We start from the raw sequence: 23,759 nt of genomic DNA, 5'->3' as shown, positions 1-23,759 counted from the left end.
GGTACGAGCGACAGGAGTGGCGTCCAATGGGAAGGAGCCGCCTCCCCGCCCGCCCCGCCCCCCGGTGGGTAGTGGTAGCTCCGTCCCCTCACGGGGGGGTGGGCGGGGCATGGAGGAGCGCGGCGGTCTCCGCCCCGAGGACTGCGGAGGGGCGGGGCGAGGCGCGCGGAAAGACGGATGGAAGAACCAATGGGAGCAAAGCAGGGCGCGCCTCTCCGCCAATAAAGAAGCGGCGAGGGCGGTGCCACCAGGCTCATCCAACAGCGACGGGTGAGGGGGCGGAGCTTTCCCGCTGCTCCGCCAATCAGCGCAGGGGGCGGGGCGTGCGGCGCCCAACGGCCGGCCGGGGCTGGGGATTCAAACGGGAGGCACGAGCGCGGCCGTTACCGGGCCGGGCCCGGCGCCCCCCTCCCCACCCCGTCACGCCGCCATGTCGGGGCCTGGCGGCGCCTTCGCGGAGCGCTGCGTGGCCGTGCTGTGCTGCCGCTTCTGCCGCCACGTGCTGAGCTCCCGCGGCATGCGGGCCGCGCTGCTGGCAGCCCCCGGCGCCGCCCCCGACCTGTACTCCACAGACATCCCCCCCGCAGGGTGAGTCCCGGGGGAGGCCCCGCCGCTGCCGCCCCTCGGCACCGTCAGCGGGGAGGGGGGAGCCGGGAGGGGCTGTGAGGGTCCGGCGGGGGGAGGGTGGAGGGGGAGGAAGAGGAGGATGAGGAAGAAGGGGAGGAAGGGCAGAAAGAAGAGGGGGATGAGGATGGAGGGAGAGGAAGAAGAGGAGGATGGAAGAAGGGGAAGAGGATGGAGATGGAGGAGGAAGAGGAGGAGAAGGGGGCTGGAGGAAGAAGAGAAGGAGGAAGAAGAGAGGGGGAAGGGGGTGGAGGAAGAAGAGGATGAGGAAGAAGGGGAGGTGGGGCAGAAAGAGGAGGAGGAGGGGGATAGAAGAAGAGGAAGGGGGGGAGGAAGAAGAAGAGAAAGCTGGGGGAAGGAGAAGAAGAGGAGGAGAGGGCAGCTGAGGAAGAAGAGGAGAAAGATGAGGAGGAGGAGCAGGAAGATCGGGACTCTCCTGGCCCCCGTGGAACCGCCCGGCCCCGGCGCTGCCCCCGTGCTGCCGGCGGGCTGCCTGCTGCGTTCCCATCACAGCATTTGAATGCCAAGGAAATGAGGTTGCAAAGCAGCATGCTGATGAGGGAGTGGGGTTAAAGAGGAGATAAGAAATCAGAGGCTCGCTTTTAAATGTCCCAGCCTTTGAGGTTCCGGGCGGGAGGCTTAGGTGAGACCCGCCAGGAGCCAGGGTGACATCTGTAATCAGATCTCTGGCTGGTGGAGTCACGGTGAGAGCGGCAGGGCCCCAGCGTGTAGGTGTCAGTGAGTTTCAAGAGAACCAGCACTTTCTGGTTTACGTTGAGGTGACTTGTGACGCGTTAATGTAACGTCTCGGGGCGCTTTCTTGTTCCCACATGAGCACAGCTGCTAACTGACAGGTAAAGTGCACTGGGTGCTCTGGGAAAGCACAACACTAACACCCCTTTGCTGCAACTTCATGCCTGTGCAGTCAGAACCTTACAGTTGTAATCAGAGATACATCTAAACTTTAATATTTGTACTCTCTTCCCACCCAGTACTGTTGACTTCATTGGCAGCTGCTATTTTACTGAAATCTGCAAATGCAAGCTGAAGAACATCGCGTGTTTAAAGTGGTAAGAATGTCACCCGGTGACACTGGCACCTTCTCAAGCATGCATGCACTGCTGCAATGCTGGTCAGCCTTCTCGCTGTAGCCTACTGCAGTGAGAAAGTTAAGGGATGAATGAACAGATTGCGTACTTTATTTGAGATTTAATGCTGCCTGATAGAAACTCAGCCCACTACTTCTGGGCCTGGCTGCCAGTCTATTTCTGTGCAAGTCCCAAGTGGAAATGTGACAACCTTGTCAGTCTGAGTATATGGGAAAGCTTGCATGCCACCTGCCTGATTAAATGTCTGCTTCAACACTGAGATAATTGTGTGAATAAGGCCACAGTAAGAAGTACTTACTCATATTCTAATTAATAGAACATCCTCTTGGCAGATCTCGTTGTCGCTAGCAGATGGAAGATGCTGTCACTAAAGTTCTTGGAGTTCTTTTATCCTCTTTACTAATGCATGATATTTAAGACTAAAAACATCTCCGGTAATGCATTTCATGTAGCGTTGTTTGAGAGTATCCTTTCAGCTTCTTCACTGAGACTTTCCCCTTGTTTGGATTTAAAGGGGGAGGGCAGGTTATGATAGGAACACAGCACTTTAAATTTTATGACAAAAGTAGAGAAGTTGAAGTATCTCACAGGAGTGCATGACTGAGAAGGGAGAAAAATGTCATTCTAGGTTTTGACCTAGGAGAACAGATAAAGCTGCCATAATTCTTGGACTTAAGGATATTAGTTTTAGTCTCTCTCTCTAAGATATTATTCTTAGTCTCTCCCTGTTCCTGACACACTCTCATGCACGGTGCTGCTTTGCAGATGGGCTGTATGTTCATGATGGATTTGATTCCAGTGGAATCACTGGCCTTCAAACTAAAGACACGCCACCATTAGTGATATAATACCATTGTTATGTAAACTAATCTGGATTGCACAATTCAGGTTACTAAATAGTTCTCTGTGCCAAAGATCTAAAGCTTAGATATTCTGTAACTCCTGACAGATGTTTTCTAAACAGTTAAGATGCTTGTTTAGTTACGTTCCCTTAACTTTATCAAAATAGGAGCATCACATAATGGTCTTGTACCCTGGCTATTTAATGTTAATTTGAGCTAGAAAAAAACAACATCAATCTTTCCATCAGGCATTTATGTTGCTTGTTATTTCACTTGTCTTTCTAGCGGTAACGTTGTTGGTTATCATGTGATTTCTCCCTGCAAACCTTGCCTGCTGTCCTGTAATAATGGCCACTTCTGGATGTTTCATAGCCAAGCAGTCTTTGGCATCAACAGACTAGACTCTTCTGGTAAGGAACACACATGTTTCCTTCTCTTCCCTGAAATCCTGAATTCCAAATCCTCTTTCTAATGAGGCATCTCAATATAGTTGAAGCATATGGAGAGCGTATAACATATGGAGGCATACGGCAAGTGTTGCTGTGTTGCTAATCTAGCAAACTACTTTGGGGGAGGTAGTTGTTGCTACTTCGTAAGTTAAAATTTCTAGTAGAAATTAATTTTCATCAGAAAACTTAACCTACCCTTCTTGCGGGTGAAAGTCAGGATTTTCTGGAGCAATATTATAACTACTATAAACAACACAGCCACCAGCTGCTATTTATAGCTGTACGTATAGCTTTACTGTGCTATCAGGCAGCTGTCCGATGGGCACTCTTTTGGGGTGAGTCATGTTGTCACTTTGACCCTCTATAACTGAGTCCCCATTAGCTCAAGCTGAAATTACAGCTCATGCTAGCTCTGTGCTTCAGCTAGATCTTCTTTGGATGCCAAGTGTCTAGCATAATTTGCCTTGAGTCCTCAGAAGCGTATAGCATTCTGACAAATCACTTCACCTCCTCGCACACGAGAATAACCTGTTGTCTAAACCTTCCAGTGTCACCTGTGTTTCAGATCAATGCATTTAAAAATAAATCTGCCATGAGGGGATTATCAATAGCTATGTGAATTAGCAATATGAATACATCAGTACACAGGGACTTACTCTTTGAGCCATGCTGTAAACAACAACACTTACAAGATCACTTTGGAAGAATAACAGGAAATAATCTTCATGTATTTAACGTGAATGTGACTTACCAGTTTTTGCTATAAGGGTACTTACTTGTACTGAAAATAGACAGTTGAGCAACTTAAAAATAAGGACACCATCCAAAAATATATTTTTTTTTCTTCCTCTTGTCTTACCTCCTTCCCACCAGGTGTGAATGTATTGCTCTGGGGCAACTTGCCAGATTTGGAGGAAAACACAGATGAAGATACATCATGCATCTCTGAGGAGGAGTGTATCAGATAGCATTTGTCTACAATATACTGCAGTATCTTCCCTACATACGTTCCATTGCTGTTTGTTTTGGACTCTTCTGCTGGCCCCTCACAGCTTAAACAATAGAGGGAACTATGAAATCTGGAAAAGAATTCTGTAAGATATCTTCTGTCACTGTAGTGTTCCTTAAACTCTTGCATCTGCCTTGTGTGTATCATTCTGACTGGAGATGTGCCTTGAACAGATCTGAATGTCAGATATTAGAGATGCAGATGGCAGGTGCACTTGCTGAGGTCTAGGTCTGGTTTGTTCTTACACTTAAGTTTCAACAGTTGACGTGCCTTCTTAACTGTATTTTTCTTCTTTACTAAAACAGTATTCATGGAGCAAAGTCTTTCACATGCTGTAAGCAGAGCTTTAAAATCTTGAAAAATAGTCAGTTTTGTTGATGGATGATGCTCTGAAGCAACATTGCTTAAGTAGTCACACAGACCATTCATTGCCCAGAGTTTTCATTCTGAGTATACAGCGTCACTAAACAAGTGTCTTAAAGTGTTACAGCTTTGGCTCTATTATCCTGGTCTCTTGCTTTTAGCAGCTTGTTCTCTAGGCATCTGCGGCATGTTAGGATGCTCCTGAATGTGGACTGGGGAGCTGTCTTACTGAGTCTTCTGGTCTTCATCTTTCAGTACTTTTAGGATCATGTTTCTGCAGAGATCAAGTTCCATTCTTTTTCTCTCCCCTTCCCTCCAATAAAGTCGAAATACTGAAGTTTGTTAATGTCTACTGTAACTTTGAGACAATTAACTGCTAGGGTAGTTAAGATCAGCAATAAAATCTAGCCAGATTTGTGTGTTATTTTTTCACTTGACAGGATAGGCATTCTTCTAAAACAGAATTTACTCATCTGATCATGTCTCTTTCTAGAATGAAAAAAAAATCAAATTAAATATTCAGTGTTTGTGCTTAGCCTTACATTCTGAAGCATAGAAACAATCTCATTCCTCTAAGCAGTAATGGATTTAAAGTTCATTACTGGAGTTGTTACAGTCATAGTATTTATGAACTAAATACTGTCCCCTCCAGCTAGTCACCTGAAGGATCACCTTTGGAAAATTCAAGTTACAGTCACATAAGAGAACTGGCAACACTTTCAAATTTGGATTGATGCTGAATAAATCATTCTATAACCTCTCCTGATACTTTAAAGAGGTGCAATGAAGACAGATCTGACTTGTCCTAGTATTTTTACTGTACGGTACATATTTCCTAATGATGCTACCTCTTCTGCATTGTTTAAATGTATATTTGTGTATATATGTGTGTGTGCGTGCGCCTATGTATAGATATGTCTTGTTTGGATATCCTGTATTATGTTTGCTCATTAAATAAAAGGTTTGGACTATGTACTTTTCTATGGGCTGTAATATGGATATATAATGATATCAGTTAGATAATGAAAACAATGGAACAGTATCTTGTATCAGAATTAAGTTGAATTATTGAGTCCTTCCTACTACGGTTTTGTTTCAGAGACCAAGAAAATCCCCTTCTCTTGGTTGAGAAGCTTGTCAGCTTCTCAGTCTAAAGGGTGTTTGGTTATAAAGGGTGTTTGGTTAGTTAACTTGTGTAATAACCAAACATCCCACTTCTTGATGGCTTTCTATGCTGCATGATTTTTTTTCTATGCTGCATGAATTAGATCACGTAACTACAGTAGTAAGCTGGCAAGGTGACACTAAACATGAAGATTTTTCCAACAATTCATGACCTGAAAATACATCTGATACTGTTTATTCTTGTATAAGGAATATAATAGCTTTTTAAAAAAATCCCATAATAGAATTCTTTGTTGCAGGCTCACCACTTTCAACATTCCAAAAACCTCACCTTTCGCCAATGAGTCAATTCTGTGTCAATGGCAGGGTTGACTGGAGAGCAGTTCTCACCCTTTACCCATGGAGTAGTAGAGGACTGTAATTTCTTCACAACAAGTCATTAATTCTCAATTTGCTCTCTATCTGTTCTTGCACATAGAACTGGAAGTTCTACTGTGAACTACTTTAATTACACAGGCCTGTTTGAGCTAGTTCTTCACAACCAGACATCAGCCTGAAATAAAAAATGAGCCAGTGCTGAAGTTCCAGCCTTTTTTTGAGGATAAAGAAGTTGTGTGTATTAGATGCAAAGTAAACAAACATCGTCTATTGCTCTACCTTTTATGAATGTTGGCAAACAAACCACTCATATCTAGAGCTGCTTTCTGTGTGAAATCTAGAAAAGAACTGACTAAGCAGTTTGTGGTGTAGCCACTACTCCACATTCACAGGGCCCTAATATTTTGGGTTAAGGTTCCAAGACTTACCCTGTCTAGGAAAATACTTTCCAGGTTGATAGATACCACTGACACAAAACTAGATCGGTGCTTATAGATACCTTCCCAAATACTTCAACCCAGCCAAAGCTTTGAAATAAAACAACTCAGGTCTCTGCTTTGCCAGTCTTTTGCTTTCCCTGTACCCGTTGACATACGAGATATGTATGTTACAGCAAAGCCCTGGAATCTCATGAATCACTTGGAAGGATATGGTTGTGAGGTACGTGGTATAATCATGCTGAACATTAAGGCAGGTAACTTCCAGAATGAATGGATCAGCAGGGTTCGGCTTCTCGCTGGATCCATGGTCAGTAACACAGGAAAGCTGGGTAGCTGTTGTCCTTGCTGAGGGTTTTACAATGAAAGTTTACGTGATCTCTGCTGCGCAGCCAATGGAGTCAAAAGCAGAGCGCAAAGCTGACAAACAAGAACCCAGTCCTAAGGCCTTTCTCTTCTGCTTGTTAAGGTACACACAGCAAGTAACTGGAAGAACTTGAGGAGCTCTAATCAGATATGGTTTTATTCAGAAGAGATTAAATGCAGGCAAAGTCTCTTAAATTTTAAACTCAAAGAGCTACCGTAAGACCTTCAGATACTTCTGGCACTAACAGCTCGGTTGAAATCAATGCAGTCAGCCTTAATGCCCGAAGCATTACCTCTGCCACAGGGCTCTCATCTGTCACACGATGTACCAGGCCGTGCACAGCAGCTCTGCAGCTATGAGATGTTGTGTAATATGGTTGTGTAGGTTCAGGGTCACTGACTTGTTTGGATGAAAACATATGAAAGTAGAACTCCAAAAGTCGCTGAGGATAGATAGCTTCAGTTTGGATCACGGGGCCATTTGCAGCTGTGCTGCCATTGACAGCCAACCATTTTCTTCTCTGCAATTCACAATTTGCAATTCTAGCTAGAGGGGTAGGAGAAAGTCATAGCAAGACAGTGATAAATTGATTTCCCTTCATATTAAATAAGACTTACTGAAAGAAAAAGCACATTTAAATATTCTTCATTATTTCGGTGCAGATTAATGCCTAATCATAATCTTACATTTATGTAACATCATTCAATCCAAAGTGCTTTACAATGACAAACAGTTAAGAATTCCTTTACCATTGAACTGCAGCCAACTCCAGGATGCAAAGCAGCTGCCAAGTAGACAGCATGCTGCAAGGACCACGGTAAGCATCACTCTGTAATGAAATTCAGTATGTGATCTCTATCAGTACAAACCGATACGTTGATTATTGAGGGAGGCTCAACTTGAAAGGCGCTCTCTTCTTAGCCTGGAATGCAGTTCATCCACTTCAAGCCAGATGACAGATGGGTCACCTCTCCTAGGACTGGGACCAAAAGTCTCAGGGTTTGAATCTGAGGAAGAGACCTACAGGAAGAGGCAGAAATAACAAAGTCATCCAGCTCCTTTCCCTGGCATACAAGAGCTGGCGCTCTCTTTTAAGTCAGTTAAAATGGTCAATTGTTATAAATCACCTAATTACTTTGTCGTGAGAGGTCATTGTTACATAGTTTATTACGTTTGCAGCCTGTGTGGTTTCTGAAAGCATACCCCAAGGAACAGTGCATATCCCAAGTAAACAAGCTTTGTGTACTATTATTTGGATTAAGGGAGTGTCTACAGGCTAGTATAGTATAACAGCTGTGGGTACCTGTTGGGCAAGAACCTGAACGAGCACGGTGACTGTAGTCTCCAAGAACGTACACTGTAAACAGAATAGCCACAGGATGGTATGGGCACGGCACAACTGGCTCTGTCAGAGGGGATCAGAGGTAAAGCCTGAACTGTGTAGATCTGAAGAGAAGCCTCCTTTGTTCTGAGACTACAACAGAGACCTGAGCTGGGCCTGTTCCGGCAGCTATGGATCAGTTCTTCCTATTCCAACGTGCATTTGCAAGTTTATGAATATATTCAGCTCTTCCAGCACGTCCTCAATCATCTCATATGTCACGCGAGAAGCTGCCTCTATGCAAGCATTTTTTGGAGTTCTACTGCATTATTAGGTTTCTCTCTTGCTCTATCACACGAGGATATACCCTATAGCCAAATACCCATCAAAAGCATACATGCAAAACAGGTTATTCCAAACCTGTATAGATTCAGAATTCATAGACCTAAGAGATGTGCTCTCCAATTATGCAGTATGCAAGAATGACAAGAGAGAAAAGCAGGATGCCTGCCTCAGACATCTCCTGTGAAATTAATTCCAAGTTGCTGATGTACCACCCAAAATTTCCTCTCATCAGGAAATATCAACCGTGCTATGCTTTGAAAAAGCATCAGTATTTTCCGAGCAGCTATTAGCCAGGGGGACATTTTAGCTGCTTTGCTTTCTGCAGTGTGTCTTGTCATCTTGCATGCGTGACACAAGCTTAACAAAGTGAGTCTGCACTCTATTGATTTCTCATTAGAAAGCACGCCTCACATTTTGGACACAAGTGAGGGGGAAAAAATAACAGGGAACAAAGCCGGTCAAATATAAGCCAAACAAAATCTCTGGTGCTTCACTTCTTATGTCATCTGAATGCTGACAGCTTGATGTCTCTGGGTAATGCCACACAAGGGAAATTAGCACCATAGCACTCTTATGCACTGCCATCTGCATGTCAACGTATGTAGAAATTTGTGCAAGCCGTTATAAAGCAAGATTGATAAAAAAGGCTTGATCTTTTGCATTTCTCTGACTACGCTTATTTCCTGGAGAAAAGTGCTAATTAAAAATAACCCAGTATCGCCCCAAAGTAACTGCAGCCACACTAGGATTCTTCCCTGCTGTGCTACAGCAGAAGCTTATTAGTTCATCCCACTCCAGCATATGGCCTGTTTTGGGATAGGAAATTTCCACTAACAGAGGAGACAATGCCAGAAATACAGGTGTTTGGGGACCGTCTTCCTAAGTAATTTGGGAAAATAAAACCAAAAGGGAAACAGGCCTTGTGTCTACTGGGCACATCTGACAGTTCTATATACAAGGCAAACTAAAAAGAATTTAAAATAAATAAAGTCATATGATTTTGCCTCTTCTTATCTGTCTGCCTCCCAGAGTTGATGTCACGCTCCGGCAACAGACTGCCCAGATAAGCAGAGGGGTTTGGGGACCAAAGGACATAGAAAAAAACCAGGAATATGAAGCTCACACACAATCTGTCTGCACCTTTGGGAACTTTTCCCAGTAGCTGCTCCTTTATCAAAAATTATTTGTCTTACTTTAAATAAATATAAATACCCATTTAGCTCTGAGACTGACAGAGTCTGGCCTGTGGTCTATGTGAAGCTCACGGAGCACACCCAGACAGCTTTTTCAACAGACAATGGGGGAGGCGCAGGGTGGCATGCAGTCAGTGCTCCAGCACGAAGCAAGCTGCATCGAGTTTGAAGAGTGCCAGTCTTCAGCGTGAACATGACAAGAGGACTTCGGCCTGAATTAATGCACGTGTGAAGCTAGAAATCCCAAAACACGTGAAGACCAGCGTCGATAGGATCTGTGCCCAAAGCAGGACTAAGAGACCATGTAAGCAAAACCGTGTGTCACACTGCTAGACACAAAATCTAGGTCCTTACACATTTTTTAAATGACTTTGAAGCCACTTCCTTTGACTGATTCACTTACTCTCTTGCTTCATCACTGCATAAGTGGAAATAGAGAAAGGAGTAGATAGTTTTAGCCCACCAAAATACCAAATAGTTTCCTCACAAAGTGGCCAGTGAGGCCTACACCAGCAGAGAATTATTTGGTTAAAAAGACAGATGGAATAATACGGGGTCACATTTGAGGGATGATTGTGAAAGCTACTACAGATTCAGCCCAGCATTCACTCAGATATTAATGCCGAAAATGTTTGGAAAAAATGAAGCAATTTGTTCTTGTGCAAGGGTCCATCACAAGACTTTCCACAACGTTGCTCTGCTCTTGTAAATCTTTATTGGAACACAGGTTGGAAGTGAATTTTACTCTGTGAAGTTTACCCCAAATCTAAATAATTGTGTAGCTTAGAAGTGACGACTAAGATAATTTTTTCCCCTCACCTGCTACTAGAAGGCAGCATTCACAAGTGTCAGGAGGTATAAACTCAGCAGAACGTGCCCATTTTTTAACTCCAGTCGTTATGTGGAATCACTATTCAAACACTACTTTAAAAAAAAAAAAAAAAAAAAAAAAAAAAAAAAAGATCCTGGCTGCTGTAAGAAACCTTTCACCATAACTACTAGGTGCCCACTGATTTGGTACAGACGTGCCAGTGACATTCACATGCCTCTGAATCGCTCCTTACCTCTGGGCCACTCCGACGGAAGATTCCCAGCGAGCTGAGGGCACTTGCTGTAATCCAGCCACAAAAATCACAGGACTTAACAACAAGAAGCTTTTGGACAGTGGCAGGCACTTTGATAACAACCTGCCACTCAGCCTGGATCACTTGAGCCTCTTCCAGCTCCTGCCAGGGGGTTCAAAACGTGGGCACAGATGATTTTGGCACTAATCGTAGTGTACGCTGCCAGACCTGACAGGAGAAGCAGCATCACTTTCCCCTCTCGGTGCCTTGCTACTTATTTAGATCTGTCACGTCTCCTCCTGTGCTAGAAGAGCTAGCAAGAGCTACCAGGTGAATCCACGCCTGACATTTTCCAAAGCCCAAGGGAGAGCAGGGCAGTTATCCCCAGGCTCCATCCCTAATAAGTTTGATCTTACAGTCTCTATTCTCCTGAGCCTCCCTGCAGAGATCAAAGACAGCTATGTTTGGGTGTGTGCAAGCACATACACGCATGCAGAAGACACGTTAATTATGGTCTGAAAATTTCTCTGCTAGAAAAAGAACTCGTTCCCTCTTTGTCGTTCCCCTCACCTCTCCCCCACAGAATTTCACGCTGGCCTGATTTACTCCCTGAAACCAGCTTGGATTGCAAATGGCCTAGGGACAAGAGACACGAACCAAGTATTTCTTGGCTGGAAGATGCGCGCTTTGAAGAGCAGACACTCAGCACCAGCACAGGCTCTGGTGCCACAGCACGGAGCCAGGGACTTGTTTCTTAAGCTTTAGTTTCCCTGTTCACTGAGTCATCAGGTCAGCGGTCACTGCAAAGGGGCTGGTGGAAAGGGAGATATTTAGGCAAAAAATTACTGTTTTACTTGGTTGCTACCCTCATACACACTGCTGATGCAGTGCTTGGAGAAAAAAAAAAAAAAAAAAAAAGAGGAAACTTATCTTCATTTTGCTGACACCAGGCTGACACCGAGTACACCCTCGTCTCTTTTGCTCCCAGAAGAGAGGTTGCTGTTTGCAAGATGCAACCTCCAAAAGGGTGTAACAAAGGCAGTGGGAGGGAAAGTGTAAAGTACAGGCTCAGCCTGGTGCATCTATCTATCAGAAGCCTGCAAGGCCTGCGCACACCTTCACAAACTGACCCCAGGTGCTGAACCAGCTGGAATGCGCTCAGGGGAAAAAGGTGCATGTGTGGAGCTGACAAGGCTCACCCTTCCTCTCGCCCAAAAGAAGGGGAGGCTGGTAGCAAGTGATGGCTGGCCAACCTCAGCAAGGGAGCACATCTGGGCCACTCCAAAGGTGGGTCTGTTGCTGTGCCGGAGCAGACTGCAGGTCCCTCCAGCTCAGATAGGGCCCTCTGCCTTGGCCAGCTCGCCAGGAGAAAGCCAACTTTGTTCCTGCAGTCTGGGAATATCCCAGTATCGTGAATATCCCAGTATCGTGAATATCCCAGTATCATGCCAGACAACAATCCTTTGCTTCCAAAGCTCTAGGAACAGTTTTTGGATATTTTTGTGAGCCAGACAGGAACACCTCCGCCTCCCCCAATATCTTCCAAACTCCTTTGTAAAGCAGATAATCTGATTCCTTCCTCTTCCCGTTTAAAAAAATAAAACATTATTTTTTTCATGTTAAACAGCATGTGTTTTATGTTTGCCAAACCGTTTTTTTTTATTATTTTTTTCCCTGCCATTATAGTTTTGCTGATGTAAATTGCTGCTAGTCTGTTGCCCCCCAGATACCCCTTTGTCAGCCCCTGCAGACACCCAACGGTACCGTGCTCCCCGGTGCTGATGCACACCCAAGGTGACAGTCTCCTATTGCTGAGGCCACATCGCTTAAAAAGCTGCTGAAGTTACTACTGGAAAAGCATCCTGCTAAGATCACCGCAAGCATAAATTGTGCCCCACACATCAAATGTCTTCCCCGGCTGGTAAAGTCCTACAACCAGAGCAGGACAGCTGCTCTTCCATCTAACCAACATGGTCCCTACAGCATGAGGCTGACCCACACAAGTAAGCAGGGGTGGGAGCATGGGGGGGTGTTAGTCCTGCAAATGCACGTACGTGGATGCTCCGTGGTGAGCCGGGGGTCTTCCAGCTCCGGGTCTCAGCACGGTAAGAGACACTGGCATTATGCTCAACAAATCTGCATTCAGAGAGATTATGGCAAATCCAACTGAATTTATAACTTCATCCAAATCTTAAGGCCGAGAGGTTCCTCAGCAAAGCACTAAGTATTTAATTCTCTGCTAATAGAGTGAAATAGAGGTAGCAGGGAAAACGCAGGAGCTCACTATCAATGGAAACAGAGAAAGGGACACTGGTATTTTAAGGCATCCACCTTTAGGTTATAAGCTGCTTATCTCAGACTGCTACATATGTGGTCTCCTTGGGAACAGAGTCAGACAATAAATCAGATGTGCCAACAACGTTTATCAGAAGCTCCAACTAGCCAAAAACATCAGCTCTCCTAAGAATGCCAAATCAGTTTTGCAAGATGCATGGCCAAGCCTGGAGTCACTCTTGAGGCATGCGGCAGGGGTAAGAAATGCTGCTGTTAAGCTCAAAAGAAATGTTGCTTACGTTACTGTTCCTCATTGCCGAGACCTCCTGGAGCCACGAGCTGCATCAGAAGCTTCAAAGAAAGGTAAAAAGACAAAAATCAGGCTGACATTATGTAGGCACAGCTAACGCACAGGTAGGACAATGTCTGTGTATTGTGTGCCCAATCAGCCACAGAAACAACCCAATCCACTCTTCTCACAGTTTGAAGCATGCAAAAGTGCAAGAGATTATTCTTGTCTTATTCTGAAAAGGAGAAAAAATAAAAATAAAAATAAAAAAGCACCAATATAGAAATAGAAAATGATAGGAATAAAAACAGCTTGAGAAAAGTCAGCAAGATAACAGTATGAATATTCTCTAGCTGTAACTCTGCTGCCAGACACAAGCAAAAAAATCCAGACATTTCATATGTGCAAAAACAAAACAATCTCAACCAAATCTCCCTTTGAAAAATGGTGAAAATTTCCCAACCAGTTCCAAAATGCCTAGCTGCTTATGTGTAACCAAAAGAATGTCATGGCAGGCATTCCCGGGGCACAGACCTCCGTCTCATTTGCAAGGGATTTGGTCTGGGATTGACAAGTGCAAAAGAAACCGCAGCAGCTCTGGTTGGCAAGTCTCATTCATCCCCAAACCCTGACCTCCAGTGGCAACAGACATACTTTGGCGGGCACGCAATCTGACAACTGACCCACAGACTGCGAGAAAACGTCTCTGGCAAAAGTGTCAGGGGATCGAGGTGAGAACAACGCCAGCATCTGCTCTGCGTACAGCTTTACCTGTGGCCACAAAAGAGGAAGAAGTGGCCACCCTTCCCCTTAGACATTATGAAATGACTTTAGCAACGTAGATCTTCTTTAAAAAGCAGCTTGCACCTGGTCTGGCCACAGGCTGGCAGCTCACTGACCTCCTCCGTGGTGCAGACGTGGTACCCGCTCCCCTGGCTGCCACAGCCCCTCATTTCGGAGCGTACCGGAGCACAACCACTGTACTCACACACACGCAAATAAAGATGAGAACAAATGGCACGGCTACTTGAACCGCAGCACCACCAGGCTCTGACCTTGTCCCTGCAAGACGTGGGGCTAATAGGGGAGAAAGTTACACCGCAGGCCCTCCCCTGATCCTGGTGCTTTCTGAGGCTGCAAAAATAATTCCCCAAATCCAGCACCGGGTGCAGCCACGTCTGTACAGGGAGCAGCAGGCCACGGGGTAATTCCCATGTAACAGAAACCAGAGGAGGCTCCAGGGCAGCACCGGAGCTGGAAAGGCTTTTCCCTGCCTGGCAGCAGGATGATTAGCCAGCTTCGGCCCAATTTCACGTCCCGCACACTTTTGGCATGTTTCTGGCACGGTTCTGGCATGCTTTTGGCACGCCTGGCGTTTGCATGGCTCCATCACAGAGACACCCACCAGCAGCACGGCACCTCCCGACCCCCCGGCCTCCAGCACCCCCGGGACACCCCCGGGACACCCCCGGGACACCCCCTGGCCCCACCGGGCATCCCCAGGGCCCCCCCAGCACCCCCTGGCCCCGCGCACGGTGCCTGGCGCCCTCTGCCGGTGCCCAGCCCAGCGTGGGGAAAAAAACCTACAAATTTTTCAGTTAAAATCCAATAATTGGCAGTGGGGTACAGAAGGAAGGACGACTGCTCAGCATCTCTTTTATCCTAATGGAGACAACAGGAAAAAAAAAAAAAAATCCCTCTCTCACCTTTCTGGGGGCCGCAGCAGCCCCCGAGCCCTCCCAAGTATCTGCCACGGCACTGCAGCGCAGAGCTTGGGGCCACACCGTGCCTGCTTGGTGGCCTCCTGGAGCCACACCGTGCCTCATTTCCATGATCAGCCTCCAAAACGTGCCCTGGAGCTGCATCTGCATGGACAGCACAGCAAAGAGCCAGGCAGCCCCCTTTTCCACTAGAGGACAGTGCCACACTGGAAAGGACAGGCTGTGGCCCTTGCGACACGCCGCCAGCACTGCCTGCTTCCCAAAGCACCCTCCCTGAGTCACATCTGATAACGCTGGCTCGCAGTAAAGCAGAGGACAGGCGGCGAGCCTGCAGCCAGCAGCAGACCGAAGGGAAGGACAGGACGTCCCGTCCAGCTGCTGCACAGCCTCGTGCTCTGCCCCTGCACATCGACATCCAGCAGCCGCGCAGGAAAGGTTTTCTGATCTGCCAGACGTGAGCTGCTTTAAGCTCCTCATCTGTTGGATTTTCTTGCTCTGCCACCTTCTACACTGCATTATGCTGGAAAACAGATCTTGGCTTGAAATCTTTGCTCATCCCACTGACAAATGAATGGCAGTAGATCAGTTTCCATTCATTTACTTCCATTCCCTTGCCCCGTGAAGGCAGCCAAGCCCTGGATAAGATGCTGTAACGACCGCTTTCAAGCGGGTGTTTTTTTGCCATTAACCACTGCTTTTACTATGATGGTGAAGCAGAGACATGGACTGATCGGGCAAGCATGCTTCAATGGCACTTCTGCACAAAACACAGATCCAATATCTGACAACGCCAGGATGGAGGGGAGAGCAGAGCTTTCAAGAAAACCAGGCAGGCAGTCTAATTCATGGTTTGCATCTTTAAATTTCTTTTTCTGATGTCTTTCTCCATTAGCAAAGTAAGAAATGAGGGGAAGAATAAAGTCAGTAGAGTCTCAGAAATGGTTCATTTAATGCCTTTGCTGACATTTTCCTCTGGTTAGTCTTTATTTGACTGTACAAACCTTTTTGCAGCTGTGCTTTGCCTTTTGGTGAGGGGCAGATTTTCCACAGCCACAACCAGCTTCAAATCCCATAACTGCCATTACCCCTGGCCAGACCAAGGTCATCCCAGGAGAATACAATCACTGGGACTTGGCTGCCCTCTGGCAACCCCGTTCTCAGGGAACCTGTGCAGAATTTCAGTGCATACTTCCTGCTGTTTTCCCTCAGAAGCATTATCAAGTGACTAGTAGGTAATGAAGTGCCATTTAAATCCAATTAAATACCTCCTCACCCACTCGAGACTGCTGAAACAAAAGAAAACAGCTACTGAGGTGTCATCCAGAGGGAAGGCCTTTAGCAGCGGTAGTGATGGGTGTTGGGATTTAAGAAGTGGCATTCACAACACGCAGGACTGTGGAGCTCGCTCGCTTTGTTTTCCCCCGTTAACAACCGGTCTGCCTGAAGTGAAGCAAAGCTAAACAAATGAGGTGAGGAATGAGAATTTCAGAGGAGGCAGAGTTGGGTTCTGATCATTAACACTTTTGTAGCTTTTAAACATTTCCCAGTGCTGTCACTGGGTTTTTCTCTGCGGTGACAAACGCTGCCCCCGCCTTGTCTTTACGCTGAAGTCCAAGACAAAACAACAATAAAATCCTACGTTTAATCTAACACGGCCTCCCAGAAGTATACACTTTGTTGGAACTTATTAACCAGCTCCCAGCTTGTTCCCCGCATAATCAGTTTGTACTTCAAAGTCTCCTCTAGCAGACAGAGCTAAATGATGGTGTTAAATTCACTCATGTATAAAATTAATTAGTTTTGGGGCAGGACAGTGGATATTGGTTGTCAGAAGTTGAGATACTAGCTGAATGGGGTTGCCCAGGGCTCTGGGGACCTTTGTAACTTCCCAAGCAATACCTCGTTCCCTTGTACCCTGAGCGAGGTCTTTCAAGTGGGGCGGATGAGAAGAGCCCTGGTGGCTCCCTGCAGCGCATTGTTCAGCAGCAGGAGAATTATCCCCGAGCAGAGCAAAAGGCTGCTCGGTGCTCGCAGAGCGCCTGCTCCACACTTCCACAGAAGCACACACTTGCAAGACCAAGACGTAGTCCAGTTACCGGTTATTGCCACAGAAGTCACCCAGCATTATAAATCCCCTCCCAAACTGCTGCACCGCTCTCTGTCCGGGGCAGCCGAGGCACCCAGCGGGATGCCTGAGGCCAGGTTCCCCGCGAGGCTGTCAGCCAAGTGTGGGGTTCGGTGGGGCAGAGACCCCAGGCTGGCTGCGGTGAGGAGCCGGACATTTTGTTACGCACAAATCACCCAATGGAGAAAAAAAATGTCTGGCTAATCCCTTGCTCAGGCAGTAGGCACAGGTCACATCAGGGAGCAGTACCTTTCCCCCTGTATCTCTGGTTTCCTTCTAGAATAAAGCTTTCCCAATTACCTTTAGGACTTAGAAACTCATTTAATTATTTCCAAGTCTCACCACTGAATCTAGCAGTCCAGTGGGGCAGGTCCAAGTCCCCCTGCCTTGTTTGGCTCTACACAAGGGGTTTAGCAGCAATTTTCACATTTCACCTGAATCCAGCAGGTAGCTGTAAATCCACCCCCCGCCCTGAGGCTGTGCTTGCTCTCACCTCTGTGTGACAGGCGAGATGCTTTGCTAAGCCTTCGGGCTGGAACCTGATGAATGGAGATGAATGATGTGCAGGGAAAGCCAACGGTTCTCTGGGTTACAGACCTAGATCATGCCAGCCCCAAACTCCTGCCACGCTCAGCAGAGAGCTCTCTTCAGTGCTTGACAGCAAGGTAAAAGGTCCTTAGAAATAACCAGGTTAAGGCTATCTGCAAAATGTGAGCAAATGCAGGGCTTTGAAAAGCCCTGGGCAGAACCATGCACACAAACCCCTGTGTAATTTGGAAACACCAGGACCATGATCAGAGCATGCTACCTCTCGGTTTTGTTTTGTCAAACAAAACCCTGTAAAACCTCAGGCAACCGAAGCCTGAAAAATGAGACATCTGTCCTTGCCACCTTCGTCCCGTCCTTTGATTCCCCGCATTCACACACGTCTGCAGGTGACGGGGAAAGCTCTGGCGTGTGAGCTCCCCTGAAGGGGGAACAGACCAGACACAACTTTGGTTGCTGCTACAGCAATATCCATATTCTCGTGCCCATACAGAAGCCTTAAAGAAAAATCGCCCCTTGATGCTTGACCTGCATGTTAATTTGGTGCATTTTCTAGACGACAGCAGCTCAGTGAGACAGGGAGATAACGTAGAGGCCAATGAAGAAATCCATCGATTTCAGTCCGTGGTTTCCCCACCAGCAGGCTCTCACTACAGGCTGTGATTTGCTTGCATGATGAAGTGATAATCCATTACAGCCAGGAATACTGGTCCACAGATCATTTGAATTATAAGTGATAAAACTATGCATTTGGCAGGTTCCAGAATGTCATTATTGTGAGACATGGGGCAACATTTCCCATTTACAGCAGCGCTAAGTACATCCTCATGGCCTTTCAAATCTGTTGTGCAAATGCATATGAAAATAGCTTTTAGGAGATGCCTTGGCAATTAGCACTGTACATGCAGGGAAGAGTCAGCGACAAAGAGATTGCCTGGTAATGTTAAATGGTGTTCTTCAGAGACATGCAGACCAGACTGCCGCAGACTAATCCAACCTTCAGCTGAGATATTCCCTCAGTTCTGGGATCTGCCTGAAAAATACGAGTTCTGTTGCTCACGTGGCCTCTAGCTTAGCATGCCACTATCGGGTACTTAGAGGCACCAAGTCAGGGGCTTCCTAGAATCACTTTCTGAGGAGGGGGCACAATCATTTCTAATCCATGTTGCTTGAGTACCTCGTTTCACTTCACAGTGATTGCCCAGTAAGTTGTTTTTATAAGGGCTCTGGGCTGTTGGCTTTACCATCAAAGCCACAAACCCTTCTATAGCTGCTGCTGCCTCTCCAGAGGAGTCCTGCACTACAAAAAGTTCTTCAGAAATAGATGGACAAATTTCCTACTTTGTAGACTGAAAATAGCAATTTCTGCCTGTTCTTCACGAGAGCCGAAAAGGAATCAGAGGTTGAAATTGAGGTTAAAAAAAATAAATAAATGAAAACCAGAGAGATGCAGAAGAGTATTCAAGTGTTCACCATAGATCCCTGGGAACTGAAGTCTGCTTTCCCATTGACTTGGATAATGCCCTGAACACGGGGGTGCACACCCAAGTCAGGTCACAAACATACCCAGCTACAATGCCACCATCAGTGGGCATAACCCTAAATTCCCACGGCAACAACCTCCCTCTCAGCATCCTGAGGCTGCTGCGGGTATCTGCCCTCGGCTGCCCGCTGTGACCCGGCCATCTCGCAGGCAGGCGGTACGTTCTGTGCAGCCGCTGTACTTTGTCACCTTCTCCTCACACACCCCACGGTGGGAGAGGATTAAGCAGCATTAACTGCCTGCCCGAGGCTCCCGTCCTGCTGCTCTGCCTGCCAGGGGACCGAGAGCAGGGAGCGGTTCAGGATTAGCTGCTCTTGTTCTAGCCAAAGGACAAGGAGGTGCTGGCTGTGTGCTGGCAAAGGGAAGGACTCCCAACGCTTGTGTGAGCCCTCGTTAGCTGCTGCCCACTTCTAAACGAGATGTGGCAGTGGTGCCAGCAGCCCCCAGCCTCGGGCAGGTGGGGCCAGCTGGAGGAAGGACCCCCCAGTGGGGAGTCACAGCTCCCAAGCCCACCACAGATGTCACGCCAAAGCTGAATCCCCCTGCTCATGCCAGGAAAGGCTGCTCCCCTGTGCCCCAGAGATCTCAATGTCTGCTTTGCTTTTTTGTTTTGCCTTCATGCCTGGGTCTCCAGCCCAGCAGGTCCTGGGACAGGGGGGACACCCAAAGCACGATAACAAAATGCAGATGCTCAGGAACCCAGACCTGCAGCAAGAAGCTGCCAAACAAAGCCAGCGCTCCCATGCTGTAACTCCATCAACACCACAAGCATCCTCTGCCCACAGCCATTTAATTAGGAGAACCAGACAGTATATTTAGAGCACAGCTTTCTGCTTCATTTGCAGGAACTGTAGTGAGGGGAGGAGGCAGACCATTAGGGCTATGTTTCCTAGGAGATTTTCACACACTAAGATGGGAGAGGGAGGGAAAAAAAAAAAGAAAAAAAAAAAAAAAAAAAAAAAAGACATTTCATGCAGGCTGGAAGTAGAAATTCCACTGGCTCTTCTGATCTTTTAAGCATGCTGAGCAAAACTATGAGTGCAACTACAGCAGTGCACTTTAATTGGGCTTATTTTGTCCTATTCTCCATGTCACACACACAAAAAGACAGCAAGGAAAGGAGAGCACACTGCTCAAACAGCTGAAGAGATGCAGTGTGCCCAGCAGCAGTTCTAGTGGCCAAGTCCTCACCATGAGCTTCTCTCTCAGCACCCTAAAGTCCCATACCTGGGCAATCCAAGAGCATTTGGGTAATAACATGAAGTGATTGTAGGTAAGTACACCCAGTATTGCCCATTTTAATTGAATGAAAAAAGCTGACCTCAGGACTGGTCACCTTAACAAGAAGTGGTCTCACAGGGGTAGCTGCATAATCCCAAACAAATTTCCCCAACGTGTTGGCATAACCTGGGCCTGACTATCAAATAGGGAAGAACAACCTTTAATCACGGAGCCTTGAACTTTGCTTTGGCAGGGGGAGTGCAGATCACCGCAGACATCCTTCCTATTATTCATCATCTTCTAATATATTGACCTGAAACAGAAACAGCTGCTCCTCTCCTTTCATCATCCTGATTGATGCCTCTCTTACCTGGAAGGCAATGGGTTCAGAATAACTGCTGTACTTTCATCAGGCAAGAATTTGAACAAGTAGACAAAGCAGATTGGAGGTCATGGAAAGGTCCTTGGTCACTTCTCCTTTCATTGAATTAAGCACATCTTAAAGCCTCTGCTCTTCTTTGTCTGCGAGAGGTGAGGGAGGAGGACAAGAGGAGCTGTTCTCCTCCCATGCCAGAGCACAGGATGCCTCCTGCACCCCCTTGCAGCCCCAATTTCAGCCCTGCCACAAGCTGCCTGCAGGACCCACACGGACCCATCCCCACGCAGCCAGATCAGGACTGGAGCCCAACATTATCCATGCCACAAGGTTTCTATTTAAAATAACATATCTTATCTTTACAGGCTGTAGGGTCTGAAAAGCACATGCACAGATCAAACATCCACCGATAAGGCAAAATTCAGGACCTGAAGAAAGTCCCTGTCCCCTGGCCCAGGTGGGACTTCCAACACAGTGACTGTCCTGGCACTGCCAGCTGTCCCTCTGTGTCCATCCAGAGCTGGCCAGGCACAGATTTTCCCTATAGCAGCCTCAGGAGGACAAGAACAAGCCATTTGTTTCCAGCCTTGAAATGTAATTTTATTTTATTTTTCTATTATTGATTTTAAGGTTGTAAACTCGCTGGCTGTGTCTGTTTTTTAAATGCTAATGATGATAACAGCAAAAGGAGATGAGGGAGCGGGGAAGGAAATTGAAGCATTTCACAGCTACCAAAGCCTTTTAACATCCCTGGCTCTACAAGGGAACCAACAGGGAGAATGCAAAGATGATAAACAAGTAATTTGCTGTCTTGAAGATGCCCGTAGCTTCAATTTTTCCTCTGGCAGTTGCCTCTACTTAAGCAGCCTTTTTCCACACATACGGGTCAAATTAAAAGACACGGCAAAACAACCAGGAAAAAGTAAACTGTAATAGAGTTATCAGCTGCAATAACCCCCCAGGGCTGGATTTATTTTATCCAGCAGAAATCCCCTGGTGCTATTCACAAGCCTGTGAGGCATTTCAGCATCTCCCCTCAGCCTTTGCTTTGGTGCCAACGAAAGGTAAGAAATTGATTTCAGCTGAAAGCAGCATGGTTTTGCCCTTCCAGAGCTCCCATCCTTCCCTCCTACCACTACCACCAGCATCACCACCTGTCCTGGGAGCTCGAAGCCTTCCCCTCACCCCAAAAATGGGGCCAAGCCTGACTCCAGCTCCTCCTTCAGGTGCCAGACCCATCCATACCCAGTCCCAGGAGGCACCAAATCCAGGTCACGGCAGTGCTGGACAGTGTTTCCTCCAGGGGCAGTAGCTCAACCCTCCAAGTTTATATTCAAGACAATGTTTTTAAGCACTGACAATTTAAAGTTTTGTTCCTTAATGCCATACTCTTTTTGTTTGTTTGTTTTTTAATTAAAAAAAAATATATATATCACATGGATATTCCTTTATAATCCAAACAGCTCATTCTGCCTTGCAGTGTCCCTGCAAGGTTTCTCTTTGGGGTATTTGCCATGCGTTTAGCATATTTATTTATGCACCCTGTCATGCTCTCTAATATTAAGCAGGATCACAGGTTTTAATTAAAAGGAAAAAAAAAACCGGATGAGGAGGAGGGGGGGGGGGGGGGGCCCGGGGGGAAGAGGAGACTGACACATCTGGCTTATAATTACCTTAAAATTATAGAAGCTCCTGTCTCCAGATCTGGGAGCTGTGTGACAGATAATGTCGCCCAATTATACCGAAGAGATTTTTTCCTCTGGAGGGTAATGGTAGTCACAGTGTAAGCTCTGAGCCAGGTGTCCATTTAGGGCCAATTAAGGGTTTGGGGCATCTCCCATCGCACCAGCACGGGCTGGGCCGTGCCCAATTCTTCAGCACTTGGTAACGGTGCAGTCACACCCACTGCCCGGGCACTTGTTTGATAAGAAAGGCACCATGCGGTCACTTTGCTGAAAGCTGCTGACAAGCACTGCAAGCAACAAAAATTAAATTGTATCATGTTTGCAGTTTCCAGCTTCCCGAGCCTGAGAAAAACAAGGGACAGTCCTATATGGAGTTAGGTCAATGGGAAGACTGAGCTGGGTTTTTCAAAGTCCTCAGGTCTTTAAGAACAGGAAGCCCGCCGCAGCTTATGTTTTCAGGAGGTGGAAGGAAATCATTTGTGGCCTAATTTTGACAGGTAGCTGGCGTTAGAAGCAGCATCAGACACCAGGAGCCCCTGGCTCTCCTTCCTGGCCCCAGACAGCCTTTCCAAGATGATCCCAAACTGCTGTACGCAGTTGCAACACCATGAATTTTATAGCAGTTAGACCAGCGTGAAATGACCCGATCTTGCTTTTCCTGACCTGAACGATAAAAGGCACGTAAGTGATTAAATGCTAAAGACGGAAGACAGACCGAGTATGCTTTGTGCTGTCAGCAATACAAGTTTAACACCATCGCGTACCACAAATAAAAGATTTGTTTAGAAAAGTGAGCCAGATCAGTACTTAAACCCAAGCCAACAAATTTTATTTATTTATTTATTTTCCCTATTAATTAGCTACTCACAGACAAAGTAACCAGCCAAACAACTTAGCTATTGTAAATCCTCCATCCCTGGGCCTTGCAGAAGCGGCCGCAGGCTGGGAACAGAAGTGGTGCGCTACGTGCTGTGCTTCATGGCGCATTGATGCTACCAGCTGCCAAAAATGAGCCATGTAATTTGGTGTTACCTTGACAAACCAAACGCTAAGAGCTTAGGAATTGACTTACACAGTCCCATATCTCGGTGTCACACCCAGGAGGAAGGAGGAAATGCAGACGCTGTGGCTGCAGCTCTCAGCCCTCCTGGCTCCAGGCACCCTGCAGCAGCGCGCCGAGCAGCAGGGTCACCCCAACACCATGCAGGCTCCCTCCCTTTGCAGGGACACAACCCTTTATCACCCAAAAAGAGCCATCACCGGCCAAAAGCGGCACTGACACCACAACACCTCCAATTGCTGCTCCCAGCAGCTTTGGGAGCGACCCAAACAGGCTTCATCTGGGGCTGGTCG

At 46.8% G+C, this 23,759-nt stretch overlaps 2 protein-coding genes across 8 annotated transcripts; one reads left to right on the top strand and one right to left on the bottom strand.

The window, feature by feature from the left end:
- Positions 1 to 15: 15 nt before the first annotated feature.
- Positions 16 to 5,377, top strand: FAM72A (family with sequence similarity 72 member A). Its single transcript, XM_035347051.1, has 5 exons — positions 16 to 169; positions 296 to 588; positions 1,617 to 1,694; positions 2,861 to 2,985; positions 3,898 to 5,377. Exons 1-5 carry the CDS (start codon positions 110 to 112, stop codon positions 3,990 to 3,992), a joined length of 651 nt encoding a protein of 216 aa, XP_035202942.1. The 5' UTR covers positions 16 to 109; the 3' UTR covers positions 3,993 to 5,377.
- Positions 4,534 to 23,680, bottom strand: LOC118178463. 7 transcript variants are annotated; one of them, XR_004756152.1, is made up of 5 exons: positions 14,896 to 17,346; positions 13,200 to 13,251; positions 7,573 to 7,710; positions 6,996 to 7,249; positions 4,548 to 4,670 (listed from the first exon to the last, which is right to left on the bottom strand). XR_004756152.1 is itself a non-coding variant. In XM_035347044.1 (5 exons), the coding sequence occupies exons 1-5, from the start codon at positions 23,486 to 23,488 to the stop codon at positions 6,694 to 6,696; spliced, it is 489 nt and encodes a 162-aa protein (XP_035202935.1). In that variant the 5' UTR covers positions 23,489 to 23,680; the 3' UTR covers positions 6,235 to 6,693. The 7 variants fall into 7 exon arrangements, 1 of the variants encoding a protein (XP_035202935.1); XR_004756149.1 differs by having other exon boundaries at positions 7,453 to 7,710; positions 14,896 to 17,342; XM_035347044.1 differs by lacking the exons at positions 4,548 to 4,670; positions 13,200 to 13,251; positions 14,896 to 17,346 and adding exons at positions 6,235 to 6,756; positions 7,453 to 7,506; positions 23,479 to 23,680 and having other exon boundaries at positions 7,603 to 7,710.
- Positions 23,681 to 23,759: the final 79 nt, after the last annotated feature.

The sequence above is a fragment of the Oxyura jamaicensis genome, chromosome 26 (assembly GCF_011077185.1).
Source record: "Oxyura jamaicensis isolate SHBP4307 breed ruddy duck chromosome 26, BPBGC_Ojam_1.0, whole genome shotgun sequence".
Lineage (NCBI taxonomy): Eukaryota > Metazoa > Chordata > Aves > Anseriformes > Anatidae > Oxyura > Oxyura jamaicensis.
The sequence above is the reverse complement of the archived record's forward strand: the minus strand, read 5'-3'. Positions and strand labels throughout refer to the sequence as shown.

Coding starts and splice junctions, on each gene's coding strand:
- FAM72A (XM_035347051.1), top strand. CDS start 110: ATGGAGGAGCGCGGCGGTCTCCGCCCCGAGGACTGCGGAGGGGCGGGG. Junction 589..1,616: donor ACAGACATCCCCCCCGCAGG/GTGAGTCCCGGG, acceptor CTTCCCACCCAG/TACTGTTGACTTCATTGGCA. Junction 1,695..2,860: donor AACATCGCGTGTTTAAAGTG/GTAAGAATGTCA, acceptor TTGTCTTTCTAG/CGGTAACGTTGTTGGTTATC.
- LOC118178463 (XM_035347044.1), bottom strand. Junction 7,507..7,602: donor AAGAAGAGAGCGCCTTTCAA/GTTGAGCCTCCC, acceptor TGGTCCTTGCAG/CATGCTGTCTACTTGGCAGC. Junction 6,757..6,995: donor ATGAGAGCCCTGTGGCAGAG/GTAATGCTTCGG, acceptor CTTGTTTGTCAG/CTTTGCGCTCTGCTTTTGAC.